Raw genomic sequence first — 20545 nt, forward strand, 5'->3', positions numbered from 1 at the left:
AATACCTGCTCTGAGGTGGTCCTATGGGGGTCCTGACCATTGACGAACAGGGTAAAATGGGACTAACAAAGTATATAGAGCAACAGATGGACTAGAGTCTGTAATTTTAGAACAATTAAGTGCATATATATAGTAAGTGGAGCTGATAAAGTGTGTGAATCAGTCATGAAGGCATAGTAACAAAAACAGTCCACATCATAAAGAGAGTATGGAAAATGAATTGTGACCTGTTTTGGTACATAAACCCACACAAACACAGGGAAAAATAAAGTAAATATTGACAAGAAAATGGAGGATAAGGCCCATCTGATGTGAATTTTAACCAGCATTCATTTATAAGATTTGCACAGCACCATCCACTTGACCTCCAGAGACCAGCCACTGACTTCATTCTTCCAAGTCTCAGTCTTGTGACTCAATAACAACTCAGTCATTCTGCATTGCTTTCGGAATAATAAGCCTTATGATGGGGACGTGCAAAGACGTTTAAGAGACTAAACCAGCCACATCAACAGCCTCCCCTTCTTCACATTCCCTGGACAAGAATACTCACTGACAATATACAATAAATATCATCCAGCTCTGCAACCAGTCACATTTCTCAAGCCAGGGTCGCTGTCCTGAAAGCTGCTCTGTGATTGGTTGGGATGTGGGTCGAGCCCCTGTCCTGATACAAGTGCGCTCACTTTGAACTCTTGGAGCTTATTACCCTCACGCAGGCTAAGCTGAGTCATAAAGTGGAAGTTATTACTTGTAACTGCCGAGGCCAAAGAGTTTTTTTTTTAAGTTAAAGAGTCTACATGAAATGTGTGATGTAAGACTAGGATAGTGACCTTTTTGTAGCCATAAGATCTTGATTGATTCGGTCTTTAGTAAAGAGCATTAAGACATCATTTAGAAATTTCATTACGTCTTAGCATTAAGACATCATAAAATTTCATCTGTCATTTAAAAAAAAACCTACTAAAAACCACTTGTGATTGGAGAAACTACAGAGTAGTGGATTTTTTTTATTTTTACATTTAAAAAAACACAGAATTAAAAATAATAATTAATAAATATTCCACATATCGCTGTTGTCAGAAGAAAAACTCATATCTCTACAATGGTAACTTTCCAGGAGAAGGAGAAAACCTACTTTACTTTTAATGTAAGTCAATGGAACCAGTCATGTTCGGCTGTTTCTTTTGGTCCATTCATCATGACATTTATAAACCACATAAAGGACACCAGGTATTTTCAAATTATGTCAAAAACTGAAAAATACAAAAAGACAAAAATGGAGATACAAGGTTTTCTTCTGACAACAGTGATCTATATTGGATAGTGGTTGGATAGTGTAGTGGTTAACACCTCTGCCTTCTACACTGTAGACTGGGGTTCAATCCCCACCTGGGTAAACGCCCTACACTATACCAATAGGAGTCCTTGGGCAAGACTCCTAACACCGCCTTGGCATCCCTGTGTAAAATGATCAAATTGTAAGTCGCTCTGGATAAGAGCGTCAGCCAAATGCCAGAAATGTAAATGTAAATATATATCATTTAAATATGTGAGGGCAAATAGGACCTGTGTTCGATTTCCCGGCTGGGTGACCAGGGTCCTTTCTGTGTGGAGTTTGCATGTTCTCCACGTGTCTGTGTGGGTTTCCTCCGGATCCTCCAGTTTCCCCCCCACAGTCGAAAGGCATGCAGTCAGGCCAATTGGACATGGTAAATTGCCCCTTGATGTGAGTGTGTGAATGAATGTGTCTGTCTGTCTGTCTGCCTGCGATGGATTGGCGACCTCCTCCAGGGTGTATCCTGCCTTCTGCTGGGATAGGATCCAGCACCCCCTGCGACCCAGAAGGAGAGGCGGCTTAGAAGATGTGTGTGTGTTTGTGTGTGTGTGTGTATTTTCAAATGTAAAAATATATAAACAAATAATATATAAGTATATTGATTATTATTATATAATTATTATTAGATAAATGGTTATAATCACACCAAGTTGATGCAGTTGAATCACCACCTTCTAACTGCTGCAGCGATTCATTTTGACACCCTTCCTTAAGACGTCTTGTCTGAGCCATTGCAGGACATGAACTCTTCATGTCTCACCTATTTACAGTATGCAGTGAAAAAGTTATGTTTTAACACTAAATCAGTTTGACATTCAGGCAAGGCAAGTTTATTTCTGTAGCACTTTTCGAACCCTGTTGTCATTCAAAGCGCTTTACAAATGAGAAAATTCAGAGTCAGAGTTGTTTAAAAAAAGTGAAGTAAACCCACATAAGAGAACATAATTAGAAACATTAAAAACATAATCAAAGCATGATTAAAACTATACATTTAAAAGTGAAAATCATTAAATTAAGAATCAAATTAGAAATAAAATTAGTATAGTTAAAAATACAAAAATTTAAAGTTAGATTAGGACTTTGAAAAGTCCTGTTACAGAGGAAAAGGGGCTAGAAACACAAACAGAGCTGAGCTGAAAGCTGTTCAAACAGGAATGTTTATATCCAAGAATGGACCTGGATATAAAAGTGTCCAATGTCTGACGTTTTTCTAATGCTGTATGTTGACTGGTCCCATTTAAGAGCAGCGTAGTAGCCGAATGCTACTTCTCCATGTTTAGTCTTCACCTTTGGCGGGACTAACTGATTAGTTCCTAATGAACTGAGAGCTCTGCTTGGCTCTTATTGCTACAGCATATGAAATAAATATGCTGGTCCTGCACCACTGAGTGGTTTATAGACCAGTAATAGTATGTTGAAGTCTATTCTGCAACAGACTGGTTGTCAGTGTAAGGATTTAAGAAGGGGGGGGGGGGGGGGTGTTTTCCATTCTTTTACTCCTGGTGAGCTGCAATTTTCAGTAAAGTGCAATAATATTCTTCTGATATCTGAATCTATTTAATGTGTTTTCTGACAGACGGGAGGCTATCTATACATACTGTGTACAGTATGTGTGGTTACAGTATGTACAAAGGTGCAATTGCACTTTTGAGATCAGTGTGTTTATCTGAGCGGACGGCGAAGTGGACATTGACTCTATGTTTGTAAGTGGACTTTGAGTTTGCCCCTGATTGCAAAGTGACGCCTCTCAGTGTCTGCAAAAATCATATAAATATAGAGGGAGAGAGAGAAATGTACCTGCCTTTATCAAGATCAAGCTCAGCTCAGCTTCATCCAAAGGGATTATTTGACCACCGGATTAAAAACAGTAAGTAGCCAGTTAGAGTTAGGTCTGGGAATCTAAGACGCATGGATTGGTACTGGAATTGTATTGTAATTTAGGCTAAGATTCCTGATTTCTAAAAAATGTAATGACTGTAATTTTACAGATTTATACCATCACTGAGAAAACACCTTTATTGATGTTAGTTAACAGGTTTTGTCTAGCACCATTGCTGCTGACACATGGAACAGCTATTCTTATGTAAAATCAGAATTTGCTTGTCCTGTTTTTAGCTCCTAGATGGAAGTGATGGTTCCTTGTTCTAGTGTTGAGTAGAGTGAAATCACAAAATAGAGACAATGTTGACGTGTGGTGGTGTCTGTCATTCATTGCTATCTCCCTCTGTCTGCACTTTTATTTTCTCCTTTCTGTGTCCATACGCTCTAAGTGTTAAGATGTTGTCCACCTGTAGCTATGAGTATTCAGTAGTTCATGACAGTGTCTGTGATTCTGCAGCCATGTACAGTTTCTCAGCTGTTTCAGTTTCTGACTATGCAGTGGTTTCCAAACTCTCCGTTTGTGTGTGTATAAGCAGGTCATCATGGTGGGTCTGAAGCCGTCTGATGTTCCTCCTCCTCTGGGAGTGAAAGTGCTGAGCGCAGGAACGGCTGCCTGCATCGCTGACCTGGTCACCTTCCCTCTGGACACTGCCAAAGTCCGACTACAGGTACACGCTTCTCAGCAGGCAACTTCTGCTCCTGCTCAGCTCCACTGAGACTGCTTGCATCTTGAGTGCTTCCCTAAGATCTTAGCATGCTTTACCCTGAGGTGCACACCACACACAGGGCTTCTGCTCCCTCAGCTCCACCAGCTTCTCTGCTGGCTCTACAGGTAGCAAAACCACAAAACCTCAGCTCATCTGCAATCCGCATTTTTGTTTTACGCATCTAAAAAAAATAATAAAACAAGGCTAAATTCCTATGCCAGTGGTAAAATTCTCAAATGCTTTCATTCTCAAATGTTGTGTATTTTGTTGTTAACAATTTTGGATATAACCAGTGTTTGAAAAGAACAACAGCGGATGTACAATGGAACAGACATTATTTCTGTAGTAATGGTGATGTTAGTCAAAATATACATTGAAAAAAGTATTTTTACTGTTAAAGTACAAAAACACACACGCACACATTTCTCTCGATACCCGTTTTTAAAGAAAGGTTAAATGCATGTAAATAAACCATAGTATACTGTATTTTAATACTATTGCTAATTTACACAAGTAGAATTTACATAAATAAATGATTATGTCAAAGAGAAACAAGTATCTTCAAAATAGCAGCTTTACAGGAAGGGGAAAAACCTCTTTTAACATAAGTTAATACAAAATAGTTTTATCCCAAGTGATCTTGGAGCATTTCTGTTCATGAATTTTTTACACAATGTGCTCAGATCATATAGAAAAAAGAACAAAAAGAATATATATATATATATATATATATATATATATATATATAAATAACCCTAGGTTTTGTATATTCAAATATGTATATATATATATATATATATATATATATATATAAATATATATATATTTCGCATATAAATGGGATTTTGCATATATATATATATATATGTGTGTGTGTGTGTGTGTGTGTGTGTGTGTGTATATATAAAAATATATATTGCCTTTTGCCCTGTGTATATGAACCAAAAGAAATGTATATATATGTATATACAAAACCTAGGGTTAAGGACTTAAATCTTATTGGAAATGAAAACTATAAGTATTTGTAACTAAAAGTATTTGCAAGTCAATGTTAGATATTGCAATAACAAAGCATGGAAAAATAAAACAAATTATTTTATATAGTTTACAATACAAAAACAAACAACATAAAAATTAAAAAACAATCCATAATCCAGTTATATGCATCTTTCATGAGTTCTGCACCATTTGTACTTATTTTGAGCCCATAAACAGCCAGACTTCGTTCATTGCTCCTGTAACTCAACACCAAAAGATTTTTTTCGATTCTGTGCAGTTATGGAATAATATGTGTCTAATGATTGTTTTGTTTTTTTTTGTGACAAAATGGAATGTTCATTCATTTATGTCAATAAAATAAAAATGATTTTGCTGTCATGTCACTCAAAGTAAAAGGAGTTTAGTCTAAAGTCCAAGTCAGTTAAAAGTAATAAGTCAAACTTTTGAATGACAGAATACATCAAGTTATGATTAGGCTTTGTTCTTTCAGTTTCTCTAGGCTTATCATGAGTTTATCTCCCACTCCAGCCAAGTGAACTGTCTTTAGTGAACACTGCTTGATTGTGAATTGTTGGAGATTTTAGTGCATTCTGTCTGAGTGATGAATAATAAAATTCAAAACTAATTTCAAACATGAAAGGTTTCAAACAGTTTGCAGTCATGAACATATTCACAAATAAGCACAAGTAAATGCTGTAAGTCTAATCTGAAAACATAGTTTGCAGTGTGTAAAATTACAGGAACAACACGTGAAAAATGCAAATAAGTCTATTTTCTGAAACATGTACACAAGTAAAAACTGGATATTCATTCTACAAGACATTCTTTGACAACATTACCATGTTGATTCTATCTGTACGTCAACCAGTTTGTCAATGTTCAGTTTTCTCTGCGTCCAGTGTTTCGCCATTGCCAGCCCAGCAGTTAATCATTTCTCGTGTGTTCCACCAGAAGCTCTCTGACGTGGATGTTGTTCTGTTTTGTGTTTAGATTCAGGGGGAGAAGGCGGTGGTGGACGCTGCCAAGGACATTCGCTACAGGGGCGTGTTTGGGACCATCAGCACCATGGTACGGACAGAGGGGCCTCGCTCACTCTATAATGGCCTGGTGGCCGGCCTGCAGAGACAGATGGCCTTCGCCTCCATACGAATCGGCCTCTATGACAACGTAAAGAGCTTCTACACAGGAGGCAAAGACAGTGAGTGCTGCCTGTGAAATTGAACGAGCCCTCCAATGTTGAAATGAGTTACAGTTAGGGGTGTAAATATCAGAATCATTCACTTTGGTATTAGGTTATTTTAGTGATTCAGAAGTATTATTAAAAATATGTTGAATTCACAAATAATGAAACATCTTACTGAACTTTTTGGAGCCTGATTTTATTTTAGCCAAAAATGAGCGAATGACTGACTGAATACTGGCTATAATTGATTAAATTTGATACCACTGGATCATACATTTATCACAGCCCCAGTAATCAGTATCAGTAATGCATTCATAGGACGTTAAAGCATGACAAGCTGTTACCCAGAATGTTATATAAAAGATAAGACTTGAAGGGAAATTTCAGTTTTTTCTAAATTTCTTTCTTTTCAGACCCTAATGTAGGTATCCGGATCCTGGCTGGCTGCACCACGGGGGCCATGGCTGTTTCCATGGCGCAGCCCACAGATGTGGTGAAGGTGCGCTTCCAGGCTCAGATGAACCTGCAGGGAGTGGCTCGCCGCTACAGTGGCACCATGCAAGCTTACAGACAGATCTTCCACCATGAGGGCCTCCGGGGACTGTGGAAAGGTTTGTATTACCAAACCTGTTGCATAGAATTGGGGTGCTTTTAGCTTGTTTTTTCAGACCTCAGTATGGCACTTTTTATTTTGTTAGTTCATGTAACTGGTCATATTAAGCATGGTTCATCATATTATGTCATTAAAATAAAGTCAAATCAAGTTAATTATCTTTCAGGGACACTGCCAAACATCACTAGGAATGCCTTGGTCAACTGCACAGAGCTGGTGTCCTATGATCTCATCAAAGAAGCCATTCTCAAACACAAGCTCATGTCAGGTACGTGAAAAACCATTCACCTAAAAAAAAATGCTAACATGGCTAACAGCCACTGCATGCAGTGGGGACCAATTAGCATAGTGCTTACTGGTTATCATGGAGTATTAGCAGTGTTAGCATTCTTTTATGTTTTACAACATGTGATCTTCAATCAGCAAAAACCAAGATGGCACAAAGCACTAATTCCAGCCTAGACCAGTTTTATGGGCCAAAATCCAGCAATAGGCTGAGCTAAGCGCTAATGCTGATTGGTCAAACCTACTCACACACCCTCGCTGTTGCCTCCTGTCTGCTGATAAGAAGTGTTAAAGCAGATATCTTCCAATATAGAGCACAAGCCATTACTGTCTTTTATTGCTTCATGCAGATAATAATAATGATAACCAACATGCCTCTACATGCAGAATACAGGTTCTTCAATATACAGTGCAACTATTGTAATTAGTACTAGATCCTGTAGTTTAAGGTACAGTTAAATATGTGATACAAAGGTCACGGACAGAACAGTGTTCAACACCCATATATATATGGGTAAAAATAATTATTAATAATAACAACAATAAATACATTTTTACTTATATAGCAATTTTTCAAGCAATAAAATCTCAGCTGAAAGAACAAGAACAGGAGACAATGAACCACAAAACTAGGCAGTAAAATACAGTAAAAATGGTCTCCCACCAACTGAGCTTTAAGTGATCCTTGGAGTTTGCAGTAAGCCATAGCTGAGCGTTCAGGAAGGAATCAGCAAGGTATGGTGGAGCTAGGCCAGACTAAATGTACCAAGAATTTAGAATGTGCTGCATGCAACTGTTACTGGCTGCTTGCGAGTTGCATGCAGCATATTGTCCATGAAATTTGACAGTTACACAAAGCAATTTAAAAAGAATCAGTTGCATGCAATACAGTTAAATTGTCCCACTAGCCAAATTAGCAGCCGGTAGTAATGTATTATCTATATAAGGTTATCTGTGACATTTACCTATATTTGCATATTTAATATGTGTTTTCATCACTAAGATCGCAAAGGAATCTGTTATCTGTGTAAAATTAGGGGTCATCAACAGATGAAAATAAAGTCGTTTTACATGATTATGTGATTCATTACCAGCGTCTTTGACTGTTTCATGAAACTTGTTTCACAAAGTTGTGACACTTGCTACTGTTGCAGTTGAGTTTCAAGTGAACTGTAGAACATTTTACGTTATGCAACTCAAGGGCAAATTGTGTAAAGCCAGGCTTAGACGTACTACTGACTCAAATGATAAACTAGCATCCAGTGTTACACCGAGGTCTTTAACTGTGGCTTTTGGTTGCCCTGAGAAACAAGGATCAAATCTTAATTTGAGCGTAGAAGGAGTTTCAGGAGGCACTGGTGCAAGGAAAGACTGCAAGCACTGTATGGCATGTTACTGTACTTAGGTGTAAAGGAGACGTTTTATTAGCCCATAGATCTATGGTGGGATTCCGCAATAGTTACATAACCAAAGGTGCCAAAAAGATTTCTTCTGAGTTCTTTAGGGAACCAAGTTGCTCTTTGTGAGAGTACATGCACTTTCTGGCCAGGTGGACTTTTACTGAAGTAAAAGTACAGTTGGTCAGCACTCTTTTTCTGAGCTTGTGCCAGGCAGTGCTGAATGCAGGGGCAAAGGTGTGAGGAAAGGCGGAAACAGCTGATAGCACATCTGTGTAAGCAGGTTCTGAGAAAGACACTATTGCTCAACGTGTTAGGGGCTATAAGGGGACAATCAGTCCATAGGTGCACTAATCATTATCACTTCTGTTCCAGACACAATGCAAAAGGGCAAAATGGTTACACAAGTGTTTCCGTCAGACTGTGTGCATTAAGACGGCGACCTCACCTTCACTGTTCACTGTTGTACCGCAGATAACCTGCCGTGCCATTTCCTCTCTGCGTTCGGTGCTGGCTTCATCACCACGGTGATAGCCTCTCCTGTAGACGTGGTGAAGACTCGCTACATGAACTCTCCTCCTGGCCAGTACAAAAGTGCCATCAACTGTGCCTGGACCATGATGACCAAAGAAGGCCCCACTGCTTTCTACAAAGGGTAGATCAAATGAATTATATCTCTACACTAATCAATCAACCGCCCAACCGATGACTCACTTGACATACTTGACAAGGGTCCACATTTATCCTGTTATAACAGTCCTACTCCAGTCTATAGGTATGGTTCTCTTTATGTATGGTTCTATATAGCATCAAAAAGGGTTCTGCTATGATTACGATGTCAAGCACACACTGTTAAAAAAGATGGTGCTTCATGAGTTCTTTAGTAAAGTGAATGGTTCTGTATGGAACCATGAACGTTCAAAGAATCGCTTGTATGATTAAGGGTTCTTTGCATCACGAAAAGGTTCTTCCAGGTGATGGAAAACGTGCTGTAGATGGTTCTACATGGTTCTGCAATCCAAAGAACCCTTTCATGATGTAACGAACCCTTTAAGCATGCGAAGCATTCTTTGAGTGTTCATGGTTCTACATAGAACCATTTGCTTTACTAAAGAACCTTTGAAGCACCATCTCTTGTTAAGAGTATATAACACATTCTGCCTCAGTCTCTTACTCTGAAGAACCGTTTAACCATGCAAAACCGTGCAACCATCCAAAGACCCATTTAAGCATGAAAAAGGTTCTACATAGAATCATTCCCTTTAGTAAAGAACCCTTGAAGAAACATCTTTTTTAAGTGTTCACTTACAACATTTGGGCATATTCAAAAGGAGAAATCTTTATACTTCAACTCGTATAAAAATATAGAGGATTTCTACTTTTACTCAAGTAATATTTAGCAAGGGCATCTCTCCTTCCAAACCTTGTCCACTACTTTGTCTATTTAATTAGAGACTTTTCCAGTTTTAAAGCCTTTATAAATACACTAAATCATGCTAATAACATGATCAAAGAATAACTTTGTGGACTCTGTTCTGTCTGGATGACCGGCTTCAATCTCTGTCCCCTTGTAGGTTTGTACCATCCTTCCTCAGACTGGGCTCCTGGAACATCGTCATGTTCGTGTCATTCGAGCAGCTGAAGAGAGCTATGATGGTGTCCAGGAATAAGATAGAAGCCACCATGTAGAGAAAAGTACTATAATTCTGCCCCCATTTTGAACTCATGGACTCGGAGAAAGCAGCTGGTTTAAGCCTCCTAAGGGGAAAGTGATGGAGGATAAAAGCAAGTGGCCTATTATTTAATTTATAAGTTTGATACTGAACTAACTAAAGGAAGTTCACTGGCTCACATAGCATTACAACACAGAGCAGGCTACAGCAGGACCAGTTCATGTTTATGGCAGGCCAGCATTATAACTTATCTCAAAGCTCTGTGTGTGTAATGTTGTCTGAGTCAGGGCTCTGACAGTGTATTTCAGAAACAGTGTTTGCGGTCAGCTGTAGCTGGCAGGCAGTGAAAAGCCACTTTCTGCACTTTGGCCTTCCCTCGATGATCCATTCAAATGAACACAGTGGATTTTTCGCAGAATGTACACTATAAGCTACCATATTGGTTTTATAATTATTGATGCTAATTAACTCTGCCACACTTTACTTTGATGGTCCCCTACATATGCACAAATCATCAGGGTTTGGACTAGGGTTGAAGTTTTAGGTTAATTAGGTTATATTTAGGTACCACTTTAGAATAAGGCTACCTTCATAAATGGGTTATTAATGGTTTTAACTTGACAGGTGTCAATCAGGTCACGAACAGATTTCAGTCCTTAATAAGCACTTATAAAACACAAGTGACCTGTTTGCCTAATACTAAATTCACATTACTTTGTGTTCTCCATCAGTCAGCACTGAACCTGCCAGCTTCATCACATATTCACATTCATCATTTATAACAGGTCACTTTTGACCTTTCTAGTAATGTGTCACACTCATTCTAAACTATTCATAAACCCTTTATAAGGGCAGTCTTAATTTACAGTCATACTGATATTTAAGTTGAGCATCTATAGTGGATCATCACAATAAAGTGTTGTCGTTAACTCATTAATCCTTTGTTTAAAAAGGAAATCCTTCACCGGGATAAAAACTATGTTTTTAAAGTTTATTTTGAATCTGCCTATTCACTGCATGAACCTCTACTGTGGAGAGAGAGTGACTGATCGAGTGCTGTAAACGTGCAGGAGCAATGTGCAAGGACACATCCAGCACTGTGACACATATCAAGGTCCATTTCTAAAATAAATATTATTTAAGTGAAACACACTTGAGTGCTTTACAACTTTCAGTTTGTGGTTTTTCATTGTGGGGTTACTCAGTGCATCTATGTCTGCCCAGAGCACACATCTTACTCTTTATGGTATGAAATTATTATGGTCCACTTACATCATTTCCATGGGTTTATGCACCAAAAATACACACATCTTTTAAGCCGCTCATCCCTCTGAGCCGCAGGGTGCAACAAAGACAATTCTAATTCACTGAACCATGACTATGGTCCAACTTCTCTTTATCCCTTAGAATTACACAGGTTGTTTATGTCATGCCTTTAAGACTGGTATATTTAAATGAGCCCTGTTCTGATTGGCATCCCTGCCTGGGGCCTCATTCGCAAAGCATTCTGGACTGAAACGTCTCCTTGAACTTCAGTGAGAATGGCTGGAGCCTAACCTGCTGTAGTCTGAATAGGTGGATCTACAATTGCACTCCCTGGTCAAATTACAGTGTTGATTTTCTACACTTTTAGAAAAAAAAGTACAAAACTGGCAATGGGGCGGTTCGTCTCACCTTTAGTCAGGGAACATAATTGTACCATAATCCATTAAAATTATATTTTCCACACACCCTGTCTTGTCGCCAGGATTATTTTCACTGTTGTTTTTAACATTAGGTTATGAAAAGGTACAAATATTTACTTTTCAAGTGGGAAAAAATTACTTAAGGTACATAACTGGACCTTAAAACCACTGTTGTACTTATGAGGGAACATTTACATTGTTTGTACCTTGATGAACGAAAAATGTACCTGCACAGAACCTTTAACAGTGTACTAGAAAATAGGTTAACACATCCTCCAGAGAACACACTTAACTATAACATAATTTCTCTGGGTGTATCAGGGAAAAAACTGATGAAAGGGGCCATAACTTCTGCACAGACCACATTGTATGCTTTATTTTTCCCCCATATATTAAGTTCAGCAAATAAACAGTAAATGCGCATTAAAATGTGCAGACATTTTGCCTGTTTACTTATTTTCACTAGAAAATGAACACGTAATTTGACTGGAGTGCCCAAACGTTTGCAGAGAGCTGTGTATAAATGTGTTAATGTGACATCACAAAAATATTAAATTCAACCAGGACATTTTTGCAGGTTAGTCTCCATATATGGACCATAAATACTAGGACGTGAGTTTATTAAAAAGAAAAAGTGAAAAGGTGAGAAAAAAATGCACTTTTACATGATTTAAATGAAACAAAAGAAACACAAAAAAAAGTTCTTAACCACTGATTTAGTTTATTATTGTCTGCATCTCTCCAACTGTACAAAGCAATTCATAGTGTGACTTGAACTACAAAACGTCCTGCAAAATTGTATAAATAAGACAGTGAATATTGATACACAAACCCCACTGCAAGACAGTAATTGTGTATGTGTTTGCTCATTCTCAACAAGAATACTAGTACCATGCAGTACTTTCACTGCTTTTGTCACTGACTACAAAGTTACACATTAAAAATACATTAACCATTAAATTCTGTTACATGGCAACAGGCCACTTAAAGAAATATACTGTGGGGTAAATTTATTAGCCATCAAAAAAAGCATTAAAACATGCAAAAGGCTTGAACTGTCTATGTGCAAGACAATTTTGCTCAAGAAAAAACACACCTTTGATATTGACCATATATGATCTTCCTCTGTGGACAATTCCTGAGATGATGGACGAACACAAGAGTAAACTCACAGGAATCATAAATACATGCAACCAAAATATCAAGTGAGGAGAGTGTGCCAATCTAGCTACAGGACCAACTAGTTCTAACCATCCTCATGAGCTAAAATTTCTTGTAGTGTTAAGCATGGGCATGTCGCTGACCACATAAACCAATAATTCTACAGTATAGTGCTCAGGAATGATCACTGACTGAGGCTCTGTGGTTTAAAGTATCATAAAACTGCTGTTATTATGTTTAAAAACAGGAAGCATGGGAGAGAGGTGTCCGTAAAGAACGCTATTATTCAGTCATCTGTTCAAAGTAATTTCGGGTCTATTGGGAGTGTGGATCAGTTTTTAGTGTCCACCTTCAAGATGAGGGCGACATCTGGCTCTTGAAGGTACCCTTTGACCTTGTCGTGGAACTTCTCTCTGTAGTGGTTGAACTGCATGATGCTCTCAGGCTCCTCTTCCACCCAGAATTTATCGAACTCGTGTGCCAGGTAGCCTGAAAGAGGCCCATAGTGATTTGGATTACATTGGAACAGCTCAAAATAATAATTATGCTCAGAATAATAACATAAATTAATATCTCTCTCTCTTTTTTTCCCTAGCTGTGACAATCATTTCAGAATATGTTCATGCGTGGCATCATACCTGCTGCTGCTAAAAACGGTGTCTGCAAGCATCTTCGTGTTAAATGTTCATACTTTTTTACTTTTAACTTTTAAATGCCATTTCAAATAGACAATTTACCAAATATATACCAAATATAAAAAACTCTGTTTTACACTAATATCAATGGAAGTAACATCAGTAATGTTAACTTAATTAAACAAACTGAAATGACCAAATTCTAATTTAACTTAATAAGCCTTTAATTTATGTAATGGAATTTTAGACAAATGAAGAATTTTTAAGGACTTAGACACCCTATAATCACTTCTTGCATCCTGAGTGACCGTGCCAGCAGTTGGGCTGTACAGTTGCAGCAGACGTTTGCCAGTAACCAGTGTTAGGATTGGGGATTAAAGCTTAAAGCACTTTACTCACAGTAAAGCTGGTGGAAGTCGTGCATTTCAGGTTTTCCTGCCACACTGTTGTAGAAGTGCATCCTTAATGCGCCACTCCTCAGTAAACTATAGGCCATCTCTGTCAGGTTAATGCCCACTATGGCATAAGAGTACCTGGGTTGAAAAAGCAAACTGATATTACAATGTAATTCAATTAAGAAAAAATTATGCTTAGATAAAGGTTTTAGTGTAGCAGAATGTGTAGAATGTTGTGGTCACAAATTCCCTACCCTAGCTTGGGATGGTTTGCATGTGACAGGACTTGTCGTGCTGCGTTGGTGTAGTTCTCACTGAAAAACCTTCCCCAGCAAAACAAAACACAAAAAAATCCACCAAATTACAAACTTCAGAAAAACAGTTACAATTTTTTCTACCTTTCTTAAGCAGGACACAGTTAATATTTCTCCAAGACAGCGCAAATCAAACATACAGGAAATTCAGCCTATAGAAAGACTTTTAGATCTATTTTAATGTGAACATTTTTTACACAATTTATTTAACATTGTGAGACTTACACAAGGTTCACCAGGCCAAGCATACCCATTCCCCTGAAGTCAGTCTTTGGGTCGTCACCTTGAAACCCAATATCGCCCCATTGCTTTGTGATTCGAGAGTCCAGCTTAACTGATGGCATCAGCAAGTCCCACAACTAACCAATAAAAACAACAATGTTTTGTTTGAATTATCTATATTTGCTTATCAGAGCTATTTTTACTCATTTGGTATTTCATCATAACCCCTCAACTTCCAAAAAAAAAAACCTGACTGCACAACTTGATCACCAGCCTAATCACCAAAGCAATGCATGATGTATGCGCAAATAATCCTTTCAAAAATGATCAAGCAGGGTACAGCAGGCATTCAGTGATCAGGAACAGGCCCTATAGTGCCTCCAAGAGCCTAGCCAGCATAATCATCAAACTAGCTGTGTGTTTGCCAAAGCTTCTTATCTCCCAGTGTTGTGATGGATCAACTGAATGTAGGCTAAAGAGCATCTCAATGAAACTCACCTTAAGAAGCATTTTCTCATGGTCTTCATTTTCTGAGTCGAACACCTCTTTTCTTAGCTCTTCAACTGTCGTAAACAGTGTGCTATAGCCACTTATTTGCAACAGGCATTGCTGAAGATTCCCCTTAAACCTAGAAAATGAAATGTTAAGTCAGTTCATTCAACCACTTCTATAAAAAGTGAAGAGCTTTAATAGTGGGGATGGAAAGTTTCAGTTGACTGAACCTATTCCTTAGAACCACCTGCTTTAGTTAATCAAATATCTGATTCAATTGAGTCAAAGCATTTGCTCTTAATGTGTTACAAAGGGATGTTTAATGTAATTTGATATTATGTTATTAGAATCCTTCAGCCAATCCTTGAAGTCAACTTCAATGAGTGGGCATACTATGATGTTCACAATGATTACTCAACTTTATTCTTATTCCTTCCTATGTAATGACTTTCAATATAGGGAATTAGCCTGAGGATCACTTACTCATTAAAAATGTTCAAGGAAAGAAAGGAGACAGAAAATAACAGTAAATTCAAGACTGTTCTTAATATGCTGTATGGCTATACTCTATGTTTTTAACTAATTTCAATTCTGAAAAACTTGTATTGAAATTTAATCAGATTTTTTCAGCCTGTACATGAATAAACAGTGCACAGACTTTAGCAATGACCGACATGAGATTTTTTCTATTTTAATATATTGGTCAAGTTTACTCACTGTCAACTGCTAAATCGTTCCATGGATTAAACTGTATGTTTACATCATTGCAACATACAGTTTAAAGGAATTACTATGGTTAAAAAATACTGGAAGACACCTGATTCAATTCCATGTTACTTGAACAAGAATTTGATTGCTTCACCATCAAGTTCATAATACTATGCATATCTCTAAATGTGTGATGTGAGATACAGTAGATTCAAACTTACGTTGGATCTTTTTGAGCATTGATATTCTTTTCTCTCATGATTTGTGCCACACAGCCCACCACATCATCTTCCTTCACCTTCACAGCATCTTGCAACACCTATGCAATATAAAAGGAACCGAGACTAAGCATTCACTTTAATCTAATGGAGAGAAGCCACAGTTTTCAAATGTGTACAAACAGCAACAAATGTTATCATAACCACATGGTAAATTTGCCCTAGTAGAAAGCAAAATCTGATTTAATATTTGTTTACATGACTCAGAACACCAGAACTCTAAGGAGATTGGACCCTAGATCAGTGTTCCTACTGTGCAAACCTATCTTTCTCAGGAGTGATAATGCTATGATAAACAGTTAGTGATGATCAGTTTAAAGTTTACACAGTAAATCTTAAAGCTTTGATGTACTCATTGTCCCTTACCTTGTTTTTTGAGGATTTCAGGGAGTACTCTGAAAACAGAAACAATACGGATTCTCTCTAATACAAATACAGCAAGAAAATGATCATCTCTTTTTGTAAGCATGTGAAATGTAGGTAGTACATGATGACAAATAAAAGAGATCCTCATTCTATGAAACCAAACTTGAAACTATAAACTTCATATAGATGGTCGGTTAACCTCAAGAACCTCGCAGAATGAGCCTGTGTACTTACCAGGAAAAAGGAAATCTGAGCATATTACGCTGGCAGCTTATTATTCAGTTTACACCGCTTTCATTCCACAATGACTACAAAGTCTTGCTTGTGACATTTAAAGCCCTATGAAGGCTTGATGACAACATATCTTGCTGAATCACTATAGCTTTTCCAGACTGCTCAGCTCAGACTCCTACGATCACTTACAGCTCAGTTGGTAGAAGACCATTTTTAAGTGGTTTTTAATCCAACAATAAACAGGTCTAAAGCCCAGCGTGTAGGGTCTCTCTTCTCGAACTGTTGGTAACTACTGTCATTTAATTTATGGCATTTTAGCTTCCAAAGTACTTTTTATTTTCTATAACGATTACAACCCTCACCTATCTGTGTCGTCCTCAGTGCTCCTTGCTTGTACCCAGCACATATCCGCTGCAGTTCACATTTCCCTGTGACGTGTCTGAGAAACCATTTCAGCCAGAAGCGAAGAAAGGATGAATAGACGTACTGCCAGATATATGCCAACATCATCTGCAATACAAAACAGCAATAAATGTAGTCATGAACAGCTGTTTGTTATACATTTCACAGCACTGCTCTACTCAAGACACATCAACATACACATTTTTGACACTGCGCCCCCCTCGCCATTAATAGCGACTTCAACCTGGACAGAAAGTCTTTAAGCAGCTCACACGAGGCTTTGAGTTTAATCTTTTTCTCTGCGTATTTTAAATTTCTGCCCTTATCTTGGGTAGATAAGGATGCTTGTAGGATAGTTCTCTATTTGCTGTCTGTCTTGCAGGAGTCAACCTCCATCCAATAGGATTTACTAGCAAACAGTTCATCTAGCAAGTTATTAACATTTCAACTGTGATGCTATCAAGGCAAAAAAGATTAGCTTTTAAAACAAGCTTCACAGTCAACTTCAGTAAGTTGATGATTAGAACAAGCTGGCTGGATAAAGCCATTTAAATCAATGAAACACATCTAGGATGTTCATCTATAGTCGCTAAAAGCTGTACAGAGCAGCTTATAACCTAAAACATTTAACCATGCATGAAACAATATATAAGACACTAATACTGGACAGACTTGACACCTTAGGTTTCTAAAGTCTTCATTGCTTTATGTAATAAAATTGATTTTTCTTTAAAATTGGATTCCTGATTTGGACTGACAAAAACGTACCCTAAACTGATGACGGAACAAACATTTTTATGATATATATATAACTTCTTATATATAAATTTGTATTTCCATTTTCAAATGTAACAATATTTTATAAAATACATTTTTAAATACTCAACTAGAAATCTACCTACTTTTTTTTTAAACTGCGTAACAGTTACTGTTTTGCCTTTTTTTGCCCTTGGCGCAGCATAAACATTGCACTTCGGACCCCAAGACAAAAAAGCTTAATCCCACGATTTAGAGTTATGGCTCCTGTTATTGATGGTGTCTATAAGGACCACTGATAGGGGGATAAGTGCTCCTCTAAGGATTCCATTTTTAAGAAAAGTGTAAACAATGAACAAATTAGAAACTTGAGATTTTAACAGGGAATTCCACTGGGTTTTCAAACATGCGCATAAGTCTGTCGTTGCAATATAAGCAAAGTCATTCAGAGTGGTTTGATGTGAAATGGTTTGCTATAGAGAAAGTTACAGACTAAGATTTCTTTACAGTGGTGGTGATAAGAACCAGGACTGTTCACAGTGTCCACAACACAGCCATTTCATTTACTATTCAAAATGACCAGTGTGACTACATGTATTTTCAGAGTTTTGATTAAGGTAAAATAGAGGCAAATAAGGGGGAAATTTTTTTCTTTGGGGACTATTTTGTCTTACAACGCCTTGCGTGTATCTCTCCGCCATGAATGGATTCAAATGCACGTATTAGCAAGATGTTTTAGGCCAACTTTTTTTTTAAGAAAAAAAACTGACGTCTGGTTCCTATCACCATCACTGTGAACAGCAAGTTTCACTAGACTGGAGCATTTCACACCAAACCACTTTCACTTTCTTTGTTTCCAACCCATTTAATGAACTACACATTTTGAAATTTGGTGGAGTTCCCCTTCAAGTCTGTTATTCAGTAGCGTTAACGTTAGTAGCAACAGAATCAACACAAACCTCACATTTATTTAACGGGTGCCCAGATCTCTTACTCTCCCGTGTTCAAACCGGGTATCTTAAATAAAAGTCCGGCCAGTCTCAATTCCGTTACCCTGACCAACTCAAACAGGTTGTTTGTTAGAACAGTTAGGTTAGCTAGCTTTGTTAGTTAGCTTAGTTTGCTAGGTTAGTATCACTGTTACCCCAGGCAGAGTGATTTTATGCCTTTTATGTCCCCCACGCCACTGTTCCTCTAACGGCAGACGAAGAATTTTCACTGGTGAACTTCAGAAAAGTTTCAGCCGGTTTACGGTTCAAGAAAAACGGATAAACGGCTAGACAGCTAATCGTGTAGCACCAACTGTCGTCTGGGTCGCAGCTCGTCTCCCGGAAACCAGCTGCGCATGCGCAGAGCGGCTTGTGGTCAACTTTTGCAGAGACCTTTCTTCTCAGCACCACCAGAGGGCAGAAACTGACCACAAATAACCAGTCTACACGCTCAAAGGTAAGATGGGAAGGAAAACGTGGCATAATATTTCGAGTTTCTACACAAAAAAAAAACGTTTTAATGAGAGCTGAGATGTCTGTATATAAATACAGCCTCGCAATATTATCCCTGCATAACAAGATCTACAGTAATATTAGATAAAAGAGTTTCTACAGAACTGCTAGGACAATCCTACAGTGATAAGATAAGATAAGATAAGATAAGATAAGATAAGATAAGATGCGTTTATTGTCATTGCACAGTGTACAACGAAATATCTAAACATAAGGCTAAAATATGTAAAGTGCAGATTTAAGGGAAAAATGGATAAAAAATCTTAAATATAAAGAAAAAGGACCATAAAACTATATATTCTATAACAGTCAAGTTAGTAGTAAGACAAAGCAGTATGCACAGGTGTTGTACTTCACTATGAGACGGTGCTACAGTGATGTAATAGGAGGCAAATACTACCATTTATTGTGGAATCTTTATTATATACCACTGTAGACATGTTTTGTTTATTAAGGTACTACTAGATCTTTTTGTAAAAAAAATAAAATAAAATCAACTGTGTTGACAAAAGGTTTCCTACAGCACTTGTACTTGTACTTTCCAGTAGCCCAGAAAATGGTTCTGTATAGCACCAGAAAGGGTTCTTCTATTGTTTTAATGTCAAGTTTGTAACAACAAAAGAACCCTTTTTGGTACTCTATCCTTTTCTAAAAGGTTCCGTATGGAGTATGGAACCAGATGCAACATGTTCTTCATCATTCTGAAGAGCTATTTTACAATGCAGAGAAGCATTTAAGCAAGAAATGGTTCTGTATAGAACTCATGGTTCTAAATAGAACCATTGCCTTCACTAAAGAATCCTTGACGAACCATCTTTTTTAAGTATGTTCCCAATGATTTAGTAAGCCATGTAGTTCTTCTTCTTCTAATTGTTATTATTATTATTATTATTATTATTAGTCTATTTAGGAATATTGGACGATATATCTAATACTTTCCTGGCACTGATGCACATAGTTCTGAATTTGGGAATTGAGGTCAGATTAGTTACTCAAACAATCAAAATTCCGAGAATCGTGCAGCGCTTTGTACGGTACAGCTCCGTGCTGACTGCCCATGGGGAACCTACAGACTGCAGCACATCAAGAGAAGAGCAACTCCAGCAAAATCCCTCCTTCATCATCTCACTGGGGATTCCTTCAAGACAGAAATCAACAGTTCAGAATGCTCTTTCTCTGTCTTTTATGTCTCAGGCCTTTATGTGATGCCTTCGTGTTTCCCGTGTCCTATATATGTAGAAGACAATGGAAATACCCCATAAATACAGGAGTACAGAGTTCAGAAGCCCCTTCATTTATGTAATTTCAAGCCAATACA

At 37.7% G+C, this 20545-nt stretch overlaps 2 protein-coding genes across 6 annotated transcripts; one reads left to right on the forward strand and one right to left on the reverse strand.

The window, feature by feature from the left end:
* The first annotated feature begins 3111 nt into the window (after nt 1-3111).
* ucp1 (uncoupling protein 1) lies at nt 3112-11242 on the forward strand. Of its 2 annotated transcripts, none has more exons than XM_017719792.1 (7): nt 3112-3206; nt 3754-3888; nt 5917-6124; nt 6523-6720; nt 6889-6990; nt 8879-9059; nt 9979-11242. In XM_017719792.1, the coding sequence occupies exons 2-7, from the start codon at nt 3763-3765 to the stop codon at nt 10091-10093; spliced, it is 930 nt and encodes a 309-aa protein (XP_017575281.1). In that variant the 5' UTR covers nt 3112-3206; nt 3754-3762; the 3' UTR covers nt 10094-11242. The 2 variants fall into 2 exon arrangements, with proteins under 2 accessions (XP_017575281.1, XP_017575280.1); XM_017719791.1 differs by having other exon boundaries at nt 3757-3888.
* Nucleotides 11243-12459: 1217 nt separating this feature from the next.
* Nucleotides 12460-19070, reverse strand: elmod2 (ELMO/CED-12 domain containing 2). Of its 4 annotated transcripts, none has more exons than XM_017719794.2 (9): nt 18685-19070; nt 16930-17077; nt 16334-16362; nt 15911-16008; nt 14988-15117; nt 14493-14626; nt 14208-14276; nt 13958-14091; nt 12460-13412 (listed from the first exon to the last, which is right to left on the reverse strand). In XM_017719794.2, exons 2-9 carry the CDS (start codon nt 17075-17077, stop codon nt 13255-13257), a joined length of 900 nt encoding a protein of 299 aa, XP_017575283.1. In that variant the 5' UTR covers nt 18685-19070; the 3' UTR covers nt 12460-13254. The 4 variants fall into 4 exon arrangements, with proteins under 4 accessions (XP_017575283.1, XP_017575286.1, XP_017575284.1 ...); XM_017719797.2 differs by having other exon boundaries at nt 13255-13412; nt 18892-19070; XM_017719795.2 differs by having other exon boundaries at nt 13255-13412; nt 18870-19070.
* Nucleotides 19071-20545: the final 1475 nt, after the last annotated feature.

Source organism: Pygocentrus nattereri, chromosome 5 (genome assembly GCF_015220715.1).
Source record: "Pygocentrus nattereri isolate fPygNat1 chromosome 5, fPygNat1.pri, whole genome shotgun sequence".
In the NCBI taxonomy this organism is placed as follows: Eukaryota; Metazoa; Chordata; class Actinopteri; order Characiformes; family Serrasalmidae; genus Pygocentrus; species Pygocentrus nattereri.

Excerpts from the sequence above, each read along its gene's own strand:
- ucp1 (XM_017719792.1), top strand. The coding sequence starts at position 3,763 with ATGGTGGGTCTGAAGCCGTCTGATGTTCCTCCTCCTCTGGGAGTGAAA. Across the intron at positions 6,125-6,522 it reads CTACACAGGAGGCAAAGACA|ACCCTAATGTAGGTATCCGG; the intron begins GTGAGTGCTGCC and ends CTTTCTTTTCAG. Across the intron at positions 6,991-8,878 it reads CAAACACAAGCTCATGTCAG|ATAACCTGCCGTGCCATTTC; the intron begins GTACGTGAAAAA and ends GTTGTACCGCAG.
- elmod2 (XM_017719794.2), bottom strand. The coding sequence starts at position 17,077 with ATGATGTTGGCATATATCTGGCAGTACGTCTATTCATCCTTTCTTCGC. Across the intron at positions 15,118-15,910 it reads AATGCTCAAAAAGATCCAAC|GTTTAAGGGGAATCTTCAGC; the intron begins GTAAGTTTGAAT and ends TTCATTTTCTAG. Across the intron at positions 14,092-14,207 it reads GCAAACCATCCCAAGCTAGG|GTACTCTTATGCCATAGTGG; the intron begins GTAGGGAATTTG and ends TTTTCAACCCAG.